The sequence below is a fragment of the Pungitius pungitius genome, chromosome 14, assembly GCF_949316345.1.
Source record: "Pungitius pungitius chromosome 14, fPunPun2.1, whole genome shotgun sequence".
NCBI classification, from domain to species: domain Eukaryota; kingdom Metazoa; phylum Chordata; class Actinopteri; order Perciformes; family Gasterosteidae; genus Pungitius; species Pungitius pungitius.
The window spans coordinates 5,738,538-5,759,317 of NC_084913.1; the positions used below are offsets into that span (position 1 = coordinate 5,738,538).

The 20,780-nt window shown below is 47.2% G+C and overlaps 2 protein-coding genes across 2 annotated transcripts; both read right to left on the reverse strand.

Moving 5' to 3' along the window:
* Positions 1-5,433: 5,433 nt before the first annotated feature.
* On the reverse strand, positions 5,434-11,495 carry bsdc1 (BSD domain containing 1). The gene is made up of 11 exons (XM_037486848.2): positions 11,268-11,495; positions 10,664-10,718; positions 9,932-10,048; positions 9,641-9,808; positions 9,336-9,390; positions 8,996-9,111; positions 8,723-8,791; positions 8,153-8,243; positions 7,544-8,059; positions 7,307-7,410; positions 5,434-6,858 (listed from the first exon to the last, which is right to left on the reverse strand). The coding sequence occupies exons 1-11, from the start codon at positions 11,276-11,278 to the stop codon at positions 6,829-6,831; spliced, it is 1,332 nt and encodes a 443-aa protein (XP_037342745.2). The 5' UTR covers positions 11,279-11,495; the 3' UTR covers positions 5,434-6,828.
* A 2,755-nt stretch (positions 11,496-14,250) lies between these two features.
* olig4 (oligodendrocyte transcription factor 4) lies at positions 14,251-15,533 on the reverse strand. The gene has a single exon (XM_037487133.2). The coding sequence runs from the start codon at positions 15,377-15,379 to the stop codon at positions 14,591-14,593; it is 789 nt and encodes a 262-aa protein (XP_037343030.1). The 5' UTR covers positions 15,380-15,533; the 3' UTR covers positions 14,251-14,590.
* Between the last annotated feature and the right edge of the window lie 5,247 nt (positions 15,534-20,780).

Genomic DNA, 20,780 nt, shown 5'->3' on the forward strand with positions numbered 1-20,780 from the left:
GGGGCTGTAAAGGCAGAAAAGAAGGATTCGCATCAATGCTGTGCAGTGGTGAAGCTATTTTCTTCATGGACGTGATGCAACATATAGGCGTTGAAAATCCGAGCAGATGAGACGTGTACGCTCTCCTGGCATGAAGGTGGTACATCCGCACACACAGAAGGACAGACAGAAGGGCAGCCATGTGGGGGGAGGGTGGGAGGGGGGGGGGGGGGCTGTAAAATCTCTGACTGCGATGGTCACAGCTGTGTGGATCCGGACCGTTTCAAGCTAAGTTAACAAAGTCCCGGCTGAGAGATGACTCCTTCCCGGTCCTTCTCTCCAGGAAACATCCAGAACTTAACCAGGACTCTCAGCCCTACAGCGTAGATCGGAAAAACGCGATGCCGTCGACCACCTTCAAATCCGCCTTGACAGGCTCGATATTATTGATTTTGAAACTCAAAGGAGACAAGAGATGAGTGACCGCATGGACATTAACATTGACAGAATTTCCCCAGTAACGGTACTAGCAGAGCCAAGTTCAAGTTTTGAACGCTCCAGGGCTTTAGGAAGCATTATGCAGGAGGCAGGGGGGTGCTAATTTGTACCCACTGTTACACAAAAATGTGTCTCCAATTGCAGTGGAAAGGAAGGCACAGTTTCCATAGTAACGGTTTTCAGACTAAGTGGTTATCTTCACTCGCTCTCAGGTTTTTTGCTCTGTCCTTCTCTGTTCCTCCCACATTTTCCTCTCTTTTTTTAATGAATCAAACGCCAGGGAGCTGGGATACATTTATTAAAATTTAAAGAGAAGACATGGGAGGAAGTTCTGGATTTACACAAACACATGCAAAATACAAAAAAAAGGGGCCAAGGGATCAGCATAAAAAGTGATGTAAAAAAGGACGGATAGAAACAATGAATACATTTCCTAATCCAGACCCCAGGGAAAATGTTGTTGCTGCGGCATGAATTTAGAGGGGGTACACGGCAAAACTAAATCTAGACGTGCAGCAGCTATTCCTGCCCTATATTTCAATATTAATCTGCCCCGCTGGACGATTTCTTGGCCAATCGCACAGTGTAATCTTGTCAAGGGGCAGATGGCACACTCGCAGTGTCAATCGGATCTCCTGGATTGGAACGTTGGAGGACGAAGGTTCTCCAGAGGCTCGCCAAGCACCCGCTGCGCCAAGGTCGCCGGGTTCGCCTGAACCGGCGGCGCCAGGGAAGCAGACATTCACCTTTTTGTCCCTCCAGGCTAAGCAAAGACCTGAAAGTGACTTGGAGCAGAGGGGTGGACATTGGACACAATTGCATGCTAGGATTAGGATTAGCACGACTGCAACAGGCCCCAAACACCTCATGGATTCACCCTCTCTGTTACACACATGGACGCTGGCGTTCATGTGCCTGCATGCAGTGTTCACTCCAGATGGAAGAATGGCGAGATGAATGCTTGTTTGCCACTTGCCAACACTGAGTGCCCACTGAGGTGACATGTTGTGAGAGAGGACACATGTATGCACATGCTAAATGCGAACATCAGCATGCACATGCTAAATTCAGCATGTTAATGCGCTTATGTCCAGTGCGTGTTGTTCAAAAAGTGCAGCCGAGGCTGATGGGAAAGGCGACGCGAGCTTTGACATTCTGCAACCAGCAGGGGTTCCAAGAGATGACTGGTCCCAAGTAAGAAATAGGCAACATGGACCCACCGGCTAACATGGCCATCCGCAAGTCCCCGGTACACTGAGCACATGGCACAAAATGTGGAGAATATCATTTGAAAACCAGTAATGTCTACAACAAATTCAAATATTGTAAATGATCAGGAAAATCGCATCCCTTGTGTATTTCAAACTGCTAAACTTAGTCCAACAGAGGTCCCCTCACACAGGTTCACCTCTGCAAAAGGCTCCAGCTTACAAGGCAGATGGGTTAAACTAGTGACAGTCTAATTCGCATGGCCGCGGACCGCTCCGCTCCGCTCGGCCTCGCCGATCCTCCACGACCAAAACAACCTCAGGGTGGGAGACTCGCGGAGACGTGAATGCATCCGCTGGTGTGGCCGAGCAGTGGGAAAGAACAGGAATAAATGAATGAATGGGACAGTAATGAAAAGAGGGGGAGGTGGAGGGGAGAAGGTAAGAAGGGGGACGGCACATTCAGAGGGGTTTGAATGCATTGGAAACGAGGACAAAATGAGTAACAGAGAGTGACAGGCAGAGTCCGCCGTACACTTGTGTTGGTTGGGCTCACCGAGGGGAACGCGGTGTATTTTCTTTTAAAGGGATTCTGAAAAAACTTTAAGAGGAGTTTGCAGTCGCACCCTGCCACGAAGGATGTCGCACCACTGGCCCAGCAATGTGCAGAAGAATTGAATCTGAAAATGATATGTTAGTGGGCTAAAGACGTGGTTTGTCAATTACTGCTGACAAACACACAGGGGGATGATGATGAGGAATCGAATCTGTAAAAATTGAGAAGGACACACTTTTGAAAGTCGACCAGTTCCTGTCGCATGAATCAATCAAACAACAAGCAATCAATCGGTGAATCAATCAAACAGCGGCTTGGTCCTCACAATGTTTAAAATGTAGAAGGGATTTTCCTAGCCTTCATGCTAAGCTAACAGGCCGCGGCTTCATAACGACCGTGCAAACACGAGGGTGCTACCAATCTTTGCATCTAACTCTAGTCAAGCAGAGCTAAGGATCCCTGTGCGGACCCACCACCCTCTTTCATTCCGGCCAAACCCCGGTTTTATAATGAGGTTAAACACTGAAAACCACAAAGCTGATCTCCGGGCCCGGACGCCAATGGTACCGTGTGAAAGCTTCACGGGAGAACAACTACTCACTTTTCCATACGATTGCACCGAAAAGGGGACAGAGGGAGGAAGGGAGAGAGAGGGATGCACAGAATAGCGAGGGTTTGCTCGGCTAAACATTTGCTTTGGCAAAGGGTCGGCGTTCTGCTGGTCCCCTGACATGCATCCGGAGGAGCCCCTCTGTCTTGACCATAAATCTGAATGGAGTGGGAGTTATCATACACCCCCCCCCCCCCCGGCTAAACCCTGCATTCCTCCCAGACACCGCTTCGTACAAACAAAGTGGCCCGTTCCCACCGCTCGACATTGGGAAAGGCGATGGTCTGTCATGGAAAAATCCTGAGGCATCTCAAGAGTCCTTTAGAAGTTGTTTTCTTTCTCCTTTTTTTCTTTCTCTTTCTTTCTTTTGCTCTCTCTCCCCCCACAGGGCTCAGCAATGGATCAGCACTTTGTGGTGGTGGCTGAACTTTCTCTGTATGTGACAGGAAGGAAACCAAGTTGGACATGGAGTTCACACATAGATGACGTTTCCGATTAATTGGAGATTAAAACTGAACGTCTAAGAGCAGTGTGAAGGGAAGTGAGCTCTGTAAAAGAGCTGAAAGAACTACTGTACAAAGAGCCAATACACTTGAAGCAACATTAGGATGCAGATGCACACACACACACACACACACACACACACACACAGAAAATGCACTGAGGGGGGCAAGTTGTTATCGAAGCCCCTGGTAACACATTCCATAGGAGTCCGCCTGCTCCCTCAAAGGGAGTCTTTTGTCATTAATGAAAGGCAGAGGGGTTACAGGGTTTCTCGCTTTAGGGTGCCGAGAATAATACTCGCTCTCATGACAGTGACCTCATCCTGACTCTTTCCCCCGCGCATGTGTACGTGTGTGTGTGTGTGAATGCGCGTCTGGGACACACTGGAACTTTTGCAGATGGGACAGCTCCCTGTACGTGCAAGACAGACACAAGGAGAAGATGGAAGTGTACGGTCCATGATGCATTACAAGGGTAAGGGAAGGAAGAATAGATTGTGAGCAGGAAAAGTACCCCCCCACCTTCTTTACCCTCCCCTTCTTTCCCCTCTCCCTATTGTCTGTCCACGGTGATATGATCTGTAGCAAAGTAAAGCGCACACATGCAGCCGGGCCAAGGGGAGCGGTGGGCTCCAACAGGAAATTCCTTTACTGCCTTTCTGCTGACTAAGGCCTCCTAGTGGGAACAGAGTAGGAACGAATGTAATGTATATGGTGTCTGTTATTCGCGGCCCGGCTAAGGCAGCATGTGCATAAGCCATTACCACAGGGGAGTGACGGTTAAAACCATTCAGCAAATATGCAGGTAAAGTGTCTTCGCAGCCACAGAAACAGCCGAAGAGTCAAATTATTTATGACTCATAGATGAACTTCGGGTGCCATTAAAAATAAATTTCTCCAGATATCAGCATGAGATCAAGGTTCAAAGGTCTTTGTTAATTTGAATAGGAGATTGACGCCTCATTTGAATGGATCCTATAGTGCTGTGCTGGTCTTGGCTGTTGATGTGTGCGTTACATCATCCGCTCACTCATTAATTGGGGGGAGGGGAGGGGGGGGGGGGTATAGAACAGGGGCGCAGACAGTAGCCATTTGCAAGCAGCCTCCATGTTGCAGAAGCAGCTCGCTGCACAGGTGTCCTTCCACAGTGACCTAGATTATTCCACCTGATGCCACCACAAAGACCGCGAGCCTTACATTGATCGCGAAGCTGCGTCTCGTCTCTGCGGCCGAGGTGAGAGAGAAGAAGAGAGATTCTGCGCAACAACCACAACAAAGACGACAAGTCGCCGGCATGATATCAAGGAAGGCGCGGTGATGAGCAGCGGAGTGTCGGAACATGCGAACCCGTCCGCGAGATGGATGCTGCGCCTGAGAGAAAAGGAGTGGCAGGCTGGGGACCGGCGCGCCGACGCGGAGTAACAGCGCCATCCGGTGGATCACTTCCTGTACTGCAAGGAAGAGTTCTTCAAATGGTCACGTACACTAATACTGGGTGCAATTCTACGCGGTTACAAAACATGAGATTGAAAATGCAATCTTTTTTAACTGAATAAAGGATACCAACAATGTCAAGTGGGATTTTGTGTGTCTGCAAAACAAAACACAATTATCCCCATATTGGGGAATTATTTGGGCTTTGAGTATTTCCCTCATAGGGGGGAGAATATTTTTAGAATTAGTTATTGCAACTGGATTCCCAACACACTACTCAAAATGTGAAAGAACATGACCAGACGATCTATTATGTAGAAAAGAGGATGTTATAAAACTAATTTACATTCTAGAAGACTTCTCTGCCTTGTTTCGACACAGTAAAATACCAGTGAACTGCTTCGAAGATGCTTTTTTTCCCTGGTGTTTACCAGAAACTAACCGAGGTCCCTTCATTGAGCATTCATTGTGAAATTCCGCTCTTAGGGTTGGATAGCGCTGATAGTTCTACGCAGTAGCTATGCGCTTAGTTGCAAATAGCTTTGGTATGAGTAGTGATTTCCTGTTTCAGTAGAATGCTTAAATAGCCCTGACTGGTTCTCTTTAGCGGTATAATGTCCATTTCCCAAAGCAACACACTACGCCCACTATCCAGGAATCCTTTAATGACAATGATCATTTGAAGAAAAAAAAGAAGAGGGAAATAATTGACTTTGGGAGAAGAAAAAAAAAACTTGGCGGCTGATTTGAAAACAGATGAGTGTGGAACAGCTTTGATTAGTTCAACGTGTGAATAGGAAGGGAATACACAGCTGAGAAGTATAGACATGCAACACATTGTGAGAAGACAAGAACCTGAAGAACAGCCTGCGTCTTCACCAGAAAACACACAACTCAACGTTGACCATCTGCACAATGTCCCGCACAGAAATGCAATCCAAAGCACATTATACAATAATTAAGCATTTATTTTAGTATAAATATTACATCTCTAGGAGTACTTTTGCCTCGCACACGTTACAGATGACAGAGAGGAGAAATCAGAGAAGGATGGATTGTGCGCTCGTTGCTCCTCGCTCTGTTGGCACATTTCCTAAAACCCAAACCGTTCCCTAATCGGCCCAAAACCCTCAGTTTCAAAGCAGAACAACGACAACGGGAGCGGTTTGCATTCCCTCGGTTTACTCGCACGCCACCTCTCTCTCTAACAAAATCAGAAAAGCAATGAATACCCACAACCCAAATAAGACAAACAACTCATTCAAAAGGCGACAGTTACGGCCTGCCACCAGCTCATGTAGTCCAACGAATAAGATGATATGACCAAGAGAGTGAAGTGTCAGCTGGTGGTGCTGCTGAAAACATCACACACACACACACTGCAGTATGTTTTACAAGAGTTGTGAGTGAATCCAAGATGAAAAGTGCTATGTGGAAAAAAAGGCCAAAATATATTAGATTTCATTTTGAAGATTCTCTTGCATTTTAAAGATGAGAAAGGAAGAACGGGGGTGCACAGGTAGAAATGAAGCATTCAAATCATCAAGCGTTGTCAAGCAGCATTATAGTTGATGGCTATTTTGCAGCCTGCCGTTACATCACTGCCCAACGTGCAATGCACTGGCCACATACGTTTTGTAATGGCATGAATGAAAAAGGGGGGGGGGGGAGGGGAACAGCTCCTGCCTTGCTGCAGGGGTACCTTTCACATTCTGACTCGTCGCCGCGTGCCCTTAAGCTTTGGCAAATAAAATAAAAGGAGTGACTAAGCGTCGTAGTGTCTAGGTCAGAAGCTACAAGAAACAGCAAAGAGCCATCAGTCTGCGCTAGCCTGACAGAGCAGTGGGATTCTTATTGCCTTAGTCTTCCAGTTGCTCTTTTCAACGGGTTGCCCAATATGGTCCAAACCCGCCGGGACATCCCTTACTGACAATCATGACGTGGTGACAGTGTGGACAAAGACTTAAAACACGGTAAAGCATAGTTCGTCGGCCGAGAACTAGCTTTAATGGTGGAACAGAGTTTGTGTTGCAGTGGCTCTCATTCCCAGTTCTCCCAGTCTTCATCCATCTGGTAAAAAAAAACAAGAAAAGAAAAAAAAAAACATTATCAACATGTTCTCGTATTTTAAAGTGGAAACAGCTAATAGTGATCTTATTGACAGTAATCATCCACCTATACCAAGATCAGACAAATAAATAAATAAAATCCTTTTCATTTTATTCCTGATCTGGCTGGAATTTACAAATAAAGATTTTGGGTCGGATCCAAACAGATGCAGCAGCAGCAAAACTCCTCTGACGGCCTTGTGCAGTCATGAACGCACCACGGGTGGATTGATAAAACATGTTAACGTGATGTCGCCTTAAAGTGAAACTATGCCACCATGGTGGCAGAGCATGTGCAGCTGCATGCACCGCAGCTCCTTGTATAGAATACAAGGATCAAAATAACTCTGACGGAGGGGATCATTATGAGCGGTTTGCACGGTAATTTGGGTAAATGTCACAGCACCAACCTCTCCAGAAGCTTCTATTTTAGAGAGTGCCATTTGGACTTCTTCTTCCGTCATGTCCAAGTCAAAGTCTTTCTCCCAGTCCTCACTCACATCGGTGCTGGACCCTGGAGACGGGAAGACACATTTAGGGACTCTGTGTGACCTCCACTCTGCAGCTGCCGCTGAGCCTGTTTAGCGGAAAGCTCACGACCACGTGGACCTCACTGACAACTGAGAAACACCCTCAAGTCATCTCACCTTTCTTGCCATTGTTGGAGGGCGAAGACTTCCCGCTGTCGGAATTGAGCTCAAACACTCTGAGGTCCGGCAGCCCCTCCTCCTTGGCGGCGTCTGGTTTGTTGGCGGGGGCCGGGGGCCGCACTGACGCCCCGTCGACCTCGGCGACCTCTGGCTGGGTTACAGCCGTCACCGGCGGCGAGTCCCTCTTCCCGGGCCTCTGCTCTGCTTGCACCTTGCCCGCGGCATCTTCCAAGCTGGCTTCGGTCAGTTTCTCGGTGAGCTCCGCGGCAACGGGTTGCGCGGCAACGGGCTCCGCGGCAACGGGCTCCCGCCGCGCCGAAACCCGAGTCGGCAGGCTGACGCTGTCGCTGCTGCCGGAGAGGGCGGCGTCACGCTCTTCGGCGGGGGACGGGGCGGGGCTCAGGAGAGACGCGCTTGCGGGAGCGCCAGGGTTGATGGGGAGCCGGGTTGAGCTGTTGTCCAGTTGCGGGGTCAAGTTGAGGCGAGATGATGACGTAGCGCCGAGGAAATCATCTGACAGGAACAGCATGAGCAGAGAGGCAGTGTGAGGGACAGGGCTTTAGAGCTGAGCTGTTTAATTGAGGTGATAAACAGGAGATAGCTTACCTTCCTCCTCTTCCTCTTCCTCCCAGCCAAGGGTCTCTGTGTGTGTAGTCTGCTCTGCCCTTTGCTTCAATGCCAATCTCCTAGCCTCCTCCTAGAAAAAAAAAAAACAATAGGAGAGAAATTTAATTTTTTGCAATCATGCAAGCGTTTGTTGTCAAATATGTTTCCTTCCTTTTTCTATTCTAGTTTTTTAGCATAAAACACGCAGAGACTAAAATTCGGTGCCACCTTGGTTAATTAGTTAATTAGCCTTATTAACACACTGTCATGGTGCTGTTGTACTAGATTATTCATCTTATTTCAAGGTATTAAATAATTCTGTGGTTAAAAAGTATAGCAATACTGATTGTTTAACAAATACATCTACTGTATTATTCAAAGTTAAACATGCTAAATAAATTAGTGATAATATAACACACAACCAGTGCTTCCTACAGGCCCACTGGGCATGTGGAACCACTGGCAGGGACTCAGGACAGCCAGCAGGTGGCGCCTAAGACCATAATTTCAGGTGATGAAACGGACACCTTCTGCAGTTGAGAACACACCGAAACAAAATGGCACAACTACCTGGTCCAACTGGAAGACTCTGTAGAAATACCTCTGCCAGAATTCAGAATGTGTCACAGCCGCCGGCACCTGGGAATGACAAAATAAAATATATAAAAATGTCGTCTGCACCGCTCTCTTGTGATGTCTTGTTCTTTTTGCGCTTAAAAACACTTGGTTGGTGGCTTTGGATGAAAGTGTCCACCAAGTATGTACAGTAATGCTGTAATTTCAAACAAAACTGTCGGCTGTGGTCCTTTTACGATAAGTGATGAGAAACCCATGGAGACATACCATTTTGGTGTAAAGGGCTCGTATGGAGGGACTGGTGACCAGAAGCTCTGAGATTTCTCCTTTCTTGTCTTCCAAGCTGAATCTGGACAGCCAGTTGTCAAACTGCTCCGGGGGACCTGGAAAAAAAGTAAAATGCAATCATTACATTATGAATTAAATTGTGCGTCACCACACAAAACTAACTCATGACTAACAATGGTGAAAAAACATTTTCGTGTCGCAGCAGCAAAATTAATTAGAAAACAGAAGCATAGAATTAAACCAGAAGACTAAAAGAATAGTTTACTTTAAACACAATATAACCAACGATAGTCCAACATTCTGCTTCCCAGAGTCTTACCATCCGGCTCATTGCAGTACGTTGCAGGGTCAGCTTGCAAACTGTAGAGACGCGCCTGCAGGACAAACAAATGCTGAGCTGTGGTTAATTGTCTCAACGTGCTACATCATGTGCTCACTTTTACGGCCCTGCAGAACTAAATGTGTCACTTTAACAACTGTTTGTTTCCATTTATTTTTCAAACAACCCCTGTACAAAGATCTAGTTAGCTTTGCGGTCTAGTCATTTAATAAAACTCAAGGTTTGTGATACAGTGAACTTACGAACAAGAGACACTAAAGTCCTGAAAGGATGAGTAGACCCACCTTACAGCTGTCGTAGACCTCTGTAGTTCCTGACGGCGTTGCCACCAATGTGATCACATCACAGTCAATGGTTTTATCGGGGGGTGGAGCAAGCGTGTCAGTTATCACCCCTAAGAAACTAGAAAGGCTCTTCTTCACTTTTTCCGAGGTCTCAGAGGACCCTTCCACCTGGAAAGCACCATAAATAGATTCCTAAAATCACATTCGTACAGAGGACGATAATCTTTTGAACACACATTCAACAGCGATTCGAAAGAAATAACCATGAATGAGGTGAAGGCTGCGACTTACCGCAAGCTTGTTCCTGACAGCCGTGGCAGTGGCCACAATCGAGCAGGTTGTGTCGTGTTGCACCACGGTGGAGAACTCTGTCAGGTCTCGCTTTATGAATTCTAAGGCCTCCGTTGACTGCAGAAGGGAATACAATAATCAAATGCAACTTTATCATTTTAATTCAGGAATTCCTGTGCACAAGATTCAAATAATACAAAGATTTGAGTTCAATGAGGTTCACACCGACAATACATAGAAAACATGACAACTTTAAAAAAAAGCAGATACCATTAACATCAGTTTTTGCAATACAAATAAACCCCTTCAGGCACTGTGAGTGAATCATAATGCATTTACTAAAATGTCTGTCTGGAACATCAAAGCTCAAATATAAAGAGAGATGTTCCAGAATCTAACTTCCTTTAATATCTGCATAAACTAGGATATACTGCAGCTGCCACAGTTTAAATCTAGTCTTTCAGGAACCATAATCCCATTGTGCAACCTGGCTTTATTTACAAGTTGTAAAGTTCATAATATTTGGGGGAAAACTAATTTTCGTTTTACTTTGTCAGTCATAATGGTACGTTTATACTTACATGTTTAAACTCTGAACTAACGTTAAGTGGTTAGTGTGTGTTGTTTACATAAGAGTAACGGTTTTAGGCAACTAGTTCAAAGATTCATGACATCTTTACACAGAAGGACATTCATATCGTTGATGTGGATGACTGTGTTTATGCGGGATACCTTATCTTTGACGGCCTGGTAGCTCTGCTGAAGCCAGCCTCCCCACCAGCCTTCTCTGTAGACACGCAGACATTTAGAAACGGGCTACAAAACACCAGAGCAGACCTTCTCATTTCCCAAATGTTCGACACAGCGTATCAACTAACTTACTTCACAATTTCTGGCTGACTCGAGCTAACACGTAACGTTAGTTACCTGGCAAACAAGCTAAGCGAGTTAGCTCATGTCAGCTAGCAGCGACATGGTACGTAATCGGTCAAAGGAGGCCACGATTGCAATTGGTAAGGGAGAACATAACTGTTAGCTGTAAACAAACACGATACACACATTGCGTTACACACATAAAGTCGGCTTTATGTGGCTGCTTGTCGTTGGTAAAATGCTAACCAGGCTGTGCTAACGCTAGCTAGGCTGTGTTTTGGTAAACAAACGGGCTTTCTAATCCGATTCCGTGAGTTTTAAAGAACAGTCTGCAAACGACCGCACGATACAAAACCCCATTCGACACGTAACACGTTAACGAACACAACGTGCACACGGTGACTGTGCTCTCTCCTGTATTATTTTTAAAAAACAAACAAGTAATTTGCGAGTTCACTCTCACCCTTCAGCCATCTTCAGGCGATGACATCATCAGTATTTACTGAACTCCGACCCGTGTTGCAAGGTTTTGAACAAATACACGTGATGCAGAATGACTTCCCTCCTGCGACGTCCGGATAGTCACATTTACATACACGGAAATTAATCAAAATGAATTCACTGTTTTGACTTTTCGATCTGTGTACAGTCTGTATCCACAAAATTAAGTTAACGTTAAGTTTCTGCGACATCTACGGTGGCTGCAGAGGACCAAAAAATAGAAGGCAAGACGGTAGTTTGGGAAGCACGGTGTGGCTACATGGATGTAGAAACAATGAGATGACTCAGTCATTTTAATGTTCTTTAAAAAACAACATCAATTTCCACTCAGTGTAGGAACTTTAATGATCTGAAAGCCTCGATTCTTTTGAAGAAAAGAGAACTGTGTGAAAACACAAATCAGTAAACGCACCAGGAGCCACCTTTACCCGGTGTATAGAAGTGTATTAAAAACAAAGGACAACCAGCAGTGCATTAGTACTGCAAGGGAGGGGGGGGGGGGGGGTTAATAATTTAAGCACATGCGAGTCGTTTTCTTTTAATTAAACATCTTTTAACCAAGAAGCTGCACACAAAACCAAACAAATGAATCCAGACCAAACCTCTCCTCCTCTAGCCACTACTTTGGCTAATCAGTGTTTAGCTATTCCAACATGAACCCCCTCATCAATCCCTCTGCTCTCAGCATCTCTGCATGTGTGCGTATTTCCACACATGCACGATGCATACGGTTGGGTTGACTCCCAGCATCTGTGCTTTGCCCCTCATCAGTATTCTGGGTGAAAGGGGGGTTGTAAGCTTTACTGAGCACAAATGAAAAATAACAGGCAACAAGCCCCTGGAAGTGTGTTCTCCCTTAATTGAAGTCCCCCCTTAAACAGACGCTGCACAATGCGTGCGTATGTCCCTCAATATGTCTCCCCCGTCCAGCCGCTCAATCCTCTTAATTGGGTCTTTCAGTCCTCTAATTAACTCTGTCAATGCAGGTTTTGCTGAGCCAAGTTGGGACAAGCACTCCTCTATTGAACAGTATCTGAAGCAGTTAAATTACCCAGCTGGCCCTGGTGTGCATGTGTGTGTGTGGTTTTTGCATGACATTTATTGCACAAAAGGGGATATTTTTTAGTATCATCCTTTGTGTTGTTGTAAAGTTCTGTGTATATTACTTTTCCTCTTCAGCCGATAAGCAGTTAAGTAAATTAAATTGAAAAACATTCGTCTCATGGAAAGTTTGAAAAATCTGCCAGCATTGCAAATATTGAGCCATTTTTAATACAAATGCACTTTGTATTTTCTACAATAGTTATTGTTTCAGAATTCTAGTATTCTACTTGACCTGCCTGCTTAGAACTTTCTGTATTGCTTTGTATTATCAAAGGTAATAGTGCACAACATGTGACTTAAACCAGAGCTTTCACTGCTGGTTAGCGTATGCTAAAGAGCACCATGGTGACAGCAGTGGCCGACCATAATGGCACACAGAGGACCTGTCCATATTGTATGATTTAAGAAGCATATCCATTAAACACCACACACACATCACACCCACACATGCTCCACACCGCTGATGCCACACCGTGGGTTAACGCCATCTGGTGCTGATCAGGAAACACCAGTTTTGCACAAGTCAGTGTCTCTAATTATCTACCTAGAGCAAAGCAAGGCCGATCCCCTCTAATCTCCACAATGTGTTCTGCTTCCCATTCCCACCTGTGCCCAAGTAAAGGGGTAGGGGCCTCGTGGGAGGACCCGGGGTCACCCTGTCAAGGGACCTGGGACCAGGTGACGCCGCAGCGCCCCGGTCCCAACGACAGAAGCTCTGCCGCTTGGTTTGGCTGGCAGCTGCCTCCCCCCACTGAGACATCCCACAGCTGACAATCCCCAAGTAGTGACAGGGGCTCTTTTCAGTGTCAATAGCCTCATATATTAGAGCTAACCGCCTTTGTGGCGAGAGAGGGTGTCAGGCCTTTTGGCCCGACAGCGCTTGTTACCGTGATGAAATGTAGATTGAATGGAGGGGTCTGTGTCTCAGGCACGAGAGCTTGGACTCCCCCGGCCTTTGTGTCCCACGCATGGCCATTGTTCAAACCCATTCAGCGGTTCTCAGGGCCAGAGGAGGCGGGGTAGGAGGGAGGTGGGTGAGAATGAGTTACATCTCTTCATCTCTGCCCTAATCTCCAACTCGTCTGTCAGCCGTGGGAGGATAAGCATGTATTTTACACGCTTGATTTGTTGCTAAGTGAGGGCCGGCCATTGTCAGGTTGTTTGACTAAATCATGTTCACGGCAGTCAGTGTGAATAATACTTTCAGCGGATTCATCATTCTTATGAATCAGCTGCATGATTTTTAACACAAACAGGGCATCATTTGACTGCAAATACATCTTTAAAATATGTGAAAATATTTCCTAGAAGTTAGAGAAAAATCCAGTTTTTTTTTTATAAACATTATTTTTTGTACCTAATTAGGTCCTCAACTTTAAATTGCCTGTTTGTGTGCCTATAACCGTGTTGTTATGAGGCAAAGGACATGTCTATGTCCCTCGCCTGCGCAGACAAAAGTGACGCGCCTTCCTGGCGCCTGTGTCGTCCTTTCATCTCCTGCTCCCTGTTGAGGTGAAGATGGATGGTCCCCTGCCTCAAGAACCCCACATTCAGCCTCTGTGCTGGTGCATTGTCTCGTCCTTCTGTCCCCCTTTACCTCTTTAGGGCTTAGTCTGTCCAAACCTGGTTAGCAACCAATGACACCCACTCCTAAATATCTTCTTCTCTTGTCTTCTCAAGCGCCAATACAAACCCCCCCCTTCTGTTTATTTAAAGAAAATGCAGCTGTGTTGTTATCATATGTGTATTTGTCAGTATGTGTAAAAAAACAAACACTTCCAGGAAAGTATCCAAACCAAGCGAGATGTAATGAAATATTCACAAAAAGAAGAAGGCAAACATTTCTTATTATAACAACATTTTAATTTAGGAAAATAGAAATCATGTAATAGGGGCACACCAGTTCCATTTCTGACTGTTTCATTACCACAGACAGTTGACAGAGATTAAATTACAGTAATTGCTACTCTGGTAAAATCCTGAATGTCTTTAGAATATTTTTGTATTAACAATGCAGTGAAAAATAGCAGCAGTTTGCATGACAGGAGATATATTTTAAATATGTACAGGCTCTGGCACCAGCCATCGTTTCAGCAGTTCGTTCAAACATTCTTCTGCGAGCTGCTTGGCTCATTGCGTCGATCCAAACAGCAGAGGGTCAGTTTTTAGGGGGAGCCCTGCTCACTTGGTCATGGACAGGCTGTGTAACGTGGAGGTGGGGATGGGCAGAGGCTGGCACAGCGAGCAGGGACAGGGCATGCCCGGGAAGTGCCTGTAGGAGCTGGCCAGGTGGAGTGGGTCCTTCAGGAGGCCCTGGACCGAAGCGTGAAACCCCAGGAAGCTGGCGGATGGAGGAGAGTGCAGGGCCTGGGCCGCAGCGGGACACGGTGGGTGGTGCTGCAGGCCCGAGGGTGTGCTGCCCACCAGCGAGTGCAGAGACTGGGCCAAAGGATGCATGGGGAGGTGGGCCGCAGGAGCCGCGGGGCTAATAGCCGAGTGGGCAGCGCCGCGGCCCTGGACGCCGGCGCCGCCGCCTCCGTAAACGTCCCCCACCAGCTTCTTCATCTCCTCCAAGGAGCTGGACAGCATGAGGATGTAGTTGCGAGCCAGCAGCAAGGTGGAGATTTTGGAAAGCTTGCGGACGGACGGCCCCTGGGCGTAGGGCATGACCTCTCTCAGGCTGTCCATCGCCTGGTTCAGATCGTGCATCCTCTTCCTCTCACGGCTGTTGACCTTCAGTCGCAGGTCCTGTCCCTCGCTCTTGTTAGGCTCGGTCCTGGTCTTGTTCTTGCCGCCCCCCCCGCCGCAGCGCTCCGTCCGCCCCTGGCCGGCGTCGTCCTCGTCGTCCGCTCTGTTTTCTCGGCAGTACGTCTGGAACATCTTGTTGGAGAAGAAGCTCCCGGCGGAGTCGTCCACCACCAGGTCCGGGGATGAGGAGCGGCTGCAGACGGAGCCAGAGTCCGAATCCATCTCGCTGGGAGCAGACTAACGCGGCGGCCGACCAAATGGTAGGAAAACACGAGCCGGAATGCTGGGAGCTCGAGTTTTAAATTCTACTTCCCAGTTGTCTGCGTGGCGAGCTGTTCCAGTGTCACCGCTCAGTCTGACAACCAGTCTGTCCACAGGAGTGAGTCCGTCTAAACTGTCACCCTCTGGGCCCGCTGGGGTGTATTTATACCCCCGTCATAACAAAGGAACAATAAAGCTGCATAATGAGACACTTAGAGCCGCAGCCAATTGCAGAGGGGACACACTTTCACCCCCCCCCCCCCCCTCCACCCCACACCTCTCACACCTCCTGCCTGCAGCCCCCACTTCACCTTCCCACACCCACGTTTTTTACTCCCCCCGAACCCCGAGGAGCCCCTCTACACATTAACCAAACCAGTTGGGTGTTAAGTTGTGCACCCGGGAGTTAACCACTGTGTTAAAACCTCTACATTAAAAACAGGGGTGAGTGTTGCACAGCGCAACAAATTGATGCAGTGGATGTCTTGTTGTTATAATAATGCAGGCAGGGTTAATAATCATCCTATTATGGAATGAATGGAAGTGTGCTTCCCCTAAGCTGCAATAATACTAATGGGATTCACAGAGACAGATATTCAAAGTGGAGTGAAAGCGAGAGTGGGAACCAGAGATCAGAGATTTCTGCCCTGTTCCATAACACCAGATATATGACGCCCCCGAGGCCTAATTTGCATATGGTATCCACGAGACACCGCGGGGAAAGGTATGAAGCACCATATGAGGCGCTTAAACACATAAAGAGCAGCGTTAATGGCAGACTAGGTACAATTCAACCGGGAGCCCAAAACAAAAGAGGTCAGATAAATTTGACTTGGCTCCCCAAACAGTCTGCGAAATCACATCACTATCACTGGAAGGGGGTCCTTCAGATGGGGAGGAGGTAGTTAAAAAGATACTAAAGAGTGGGCCAGGCTTTGTCTCGTCCTAATTCAACCGTAAAGCTACTAGCACTTTCTCAGGTTTGGACGGTGTGTGTCTTTCCCTTTCTCTCGCTGAAGCAAACAGCGGCTGTCAGTAAAAACAAGATGCTCTCCAAAGGCAGCGCATGTCAGATAGAGATATGCACGTTCATGACACACAAATCCCCAGGTGGAGGAGGTGAAGCGTGTTGTTCGATGGTGGGGCCGCATCAGGCTGACTTTTGCAGCAGCTCCCTCTTCTGTGGTTTTCTGTGGATTTCGCCCGCCTCGGGCTCAGGAATTTCCTGCCACCGTCCGCCAAGAAAAGCCTCCAGTCAGGCAGCGTCGGAGGGCCAAATAAAAGAATCCTCAAGTTTCAACAGCCCATGGCAGCGAAAATGAATTGGATCGGCAAGAAATAATCCGGCGTGGTTGGATTCGGTTCAAATGGCCGGGTCATTTTGGAGGCGTGATGACGTGTTTCCATCATCTCAGAGAAGGTTTGCTCTTCCCTTCTTGTTGCACAGCAGGCCGCCCTGGTTTATATTTACCCAACAGCAGCAGACGTCTCCAGTCGTGGGCGTCTTTTCTGCAGCATCATCAATTGTTTTGTGGGGTATATTTGAAATGACCGTTGTACTCGTTTTCATACTCAAAATTAAACGTTACACATTTAGCCTTTTTAGGGTCATGTGACTTAGGAATCCCCTTAAATGCCACATATACAAAACCACATTATCAGTAATCCGAAATAGCAGTATAATTACACACTTCTGTATTTTTGAAGCCCCTTTTTTAAAAACACTACTACTACTCAAATCCCTTCCATCACTTTATGTTTTTAGAGAAGTTACCAAGATAGGAAATCGCAACATAAATAAAAATTGTTATTCAAGCACTCATTTTAGAAATGAAGCACTCTTTCAGGTTTAAGTGGCCAGTTCACCCGAAAAGGAAAATCTTTATATATATACATAGTCTAAATAGTTCCTAAATGAGTTTGCTACATGACATTCTGGGAATTACCTCGAGTAACCGGCTCATGATTTATGAATGGGTTATTTTTGGCCCTTTGAATGCCACAAGCCCTACACATCCTTTGCCACATGGACATGTATAAGTAGACACATTTGCTTAATAGTGTCGTATCATGCACAAACCCAACATTTAGGATTTCCAAATCGCATGTTGAAATTTAAACTAACTTGTATTAAAGCTCTCACTGGTCTGCCTCGTTATGTTTGTCAAAGTAAGCAAATTCTTCTCACACACGGAGGCGAAGAAAGTTAGGAGTGTGGATCAGGAGGGCCCTCAGGACCCCCCACTGCAGCTCCGTCGGGGGGCCCTGCAGGGTCCGTTGGCTCTGCCAACATTTAGTGATACTATAATTGGGGATCTTGAGAGCCAACAACGGCCATTTATATGGAGCATATGGATTTTCATATCGTTAGGCTCCGAGCCAACGTGGCTGCTGGACTCTCCTCTGCTAATTGGGTCAGATCCTAATTAACTACGTTGGACACAAAGAGTCCAGATTTCATTCTTTTCCCCCTGTTCTTTCATAGCTTTTAGTAGCTGGTTCTGTGCCACGGCTTTCACGATGCTCTGCACACTCAAAAGACAAGAAAACAATTCATAATGTTGACCTAATGTTCTTAATGAGTTATCTAGAAAGAAAACATGGAAGTGGGCCAAGGCTAACTGTACACAAAGGTTGATTACGGAGACTGTCACTAACATGATACAGCACATCAATGAGAATCAGCTAAGGGCCGTTGTGTGTTAGTAAAAGAACAATCTCTATGAACACACATAAGGAGCATTGTAAAGGGGCTCTAGCTGAGTGAAGGGATTGTACTCAGTCCTTCTCCTGCTCCATTACTATATGCATGAGCTAGATAAATCCCATTCTGCTGCTCTTTTCTTATTCTTATTCATGTGTTTGCAGAGGCAACGGGCCACACAGAGAGACATGGGGATCTTCGAGCTTTGCATTTTACAAATGAAAGCGTAGCCACCCTCCATGTTTCCACATAATCCTTCAATTTTTAACCCCACATCAGTGTTTGACTTTCTTCTCTGGATGCCACCTCCCCGGACCCTTCATTCAATTCAAGAGCCTTCTTCTTTATTTTTCTAGGCTTTAGGGACCCCCTTCCTGGCCCCTCACTGGGTGCACTCCAATGAAAGCGCTCAGGTGACCAGAAAATGAGGGCATTATCACAGTCGTATGCTTGTAGCAACAGAGGATCAGGCCAGATTAGGGACCTATCATAGCTCAATAAAGCATTAAGCTGAAGCACAAACCTGTGCTGTGTACCGTGCGGCTCCCATCTCTCCCTGCTGGTCATTGTTCAACAGGATGAGCGGCGAGATATTCGCTACACGCACTGGGATCTTAACTGGCCATGTGGTCAGGAACAGACCCCGTAAGAGGACGCGCAGCAGCCTTTGTTTACAGACATTTTTTTCTCCCTCGATTGTCGCTCAGATTACGCTCGGGCCTCTGAAATCAAGATCACAGCAGGAGGAGTGGTCAGCGGGAGAGGGTCCATCTAGGGATCCAAACGTTTCGGGGAGAGCGATATAAAACTGTTTCACAAAGTGTCCGAACGGGCCGACAAGTGTTTCTGAGAACAAGGAGTGCTGCCCTTTGTTACCTCTCACCGCTGGGACAAACCGCTCGGTGATTTATACATTTACACTGCTTGAAACAATTGCATTATCTCGGGCGCAACGCACACACACACACACACACAAAAAAAGAGGCACAAAGGCACTATGAAAATCCCCTAGGATGTTTATGAGTCACTAAAGAGTCCAATAACTTTCCCCTTCATCTTTAAGCGGCCACGCCGGGTCGCATGCTGTGTCGGGCCGCGGGGCGAGGGGAGTCACGAGGGGGATACAGGCCCGGCCGAGAGATGCTGATTATGGCCGGGATAAAAGGAGTCCTGGCCCTTTCTGAATGGGGCTCGGTCAGCAGGCCGTCCCATACACTGGCCTGCTCCATGCTGCTAGAACTTCATAAATTACCCCACAATTACCCCGGGGGGACACAGAGAGAGGAAAGACAGGCGAGGGGTGGGGGGGGTGGGGGGGGGGTAGTGAAAGGGAGAAAAAAAAAAAAGCAGAACCGGTTGCCGAGCAGACCTTCATCAGGAGGTGCAATGCCCGGGTCCAGATGTTGGCCTTCAGGTTGCCGGGATGGTAGCCTCCTGAAGACTGTCACTACCAAATCGCAGAGATTGACATCTCACAGAATCTTGAAATAACACGTCTTCCCCGGAGAAGGAAATGAAATGAGGTTCTGTATTCAGGACACTGCTTTTTGCTTCAGCTTTGTTTGGCTCGGTGTGACTAGGAGCTTATTGTGGCTAACGCTAGCTCACGTTATTCATGCTAGTACTGTGAACAGATATCATTCAGATGGCTGACCTTTTCTTATTCTCTTGCAATTTAACATGTCGTATGTGCTTAGGAAAGGTATATTGTACTGCATACAATAGACAATGATTTCTGCATTAAAATCAGGTTCAGCTGAATTATTTACATCCACAAATGTAGTTTTTGTGTTAATTGTCGCATGTTTTGACATCTCTCCCTGCTCCTCAATATAATGAAGGCAAAAAGAAGTTACCAGAAACAATGTTGTCTGCCTAATTCACATTATTCCGTGTTCAGAGCGACTTTTTGTACATCGGGGAAGAGTGTAGGAATCTGCTGAATAGGAAAAGGATAAAAAAACAGTTATTTATTTGCACAAACAGGCCTTCACAGACGCACACACACACACACACACACACACACACACACACACACACACACACAGTGTATCTGTTCAGCATTGTGCCGGTCACACTTTTGAACAGTTGGCCGCTTACTGGTGCATGGGGGTGCTTTTGTGTCGGAGGCCTGTCGCTCTGCCGACCCCCCCGCCCCCCCTCACCCCCTCACCCCCTCACCCCCACCCCGTCTCCTCCACCCCCCTCGTCTCCGTGTCATCCAGCCCGATAAAACGGGGGGGACCTGCTCGCCCAATAATCTCCCTCCGTGAAACACAGGCACGACTCCTGCCTTTCATCAGCACCATTGTTTCAGTCTGTTACCTCCACATGTGCTCCTTCGCCACGGCAACACACACACACACACACACACACACACACACACACACACACACACACACACACACACACACCATCTCCCCCTCCTCCCGTGTCTCCATCCCATCTGTGGGTAGGCCTGCCATGTGTCCAATTCACGAAGGTGCCGGCGGCAACGCCACTGTATGCGGACGGTACATGATGCCGTGGTCTTTTGTGTGGGGCTCAGTCCTCGGCTACTTGCCGGCGACCCCGAGGGTCACCGCGCACAATGACCTGCGCGTTGGTGGCCACTGGCTGTCCTCATTGGCCATTGATTGACGAGCTGATCGATGGTCG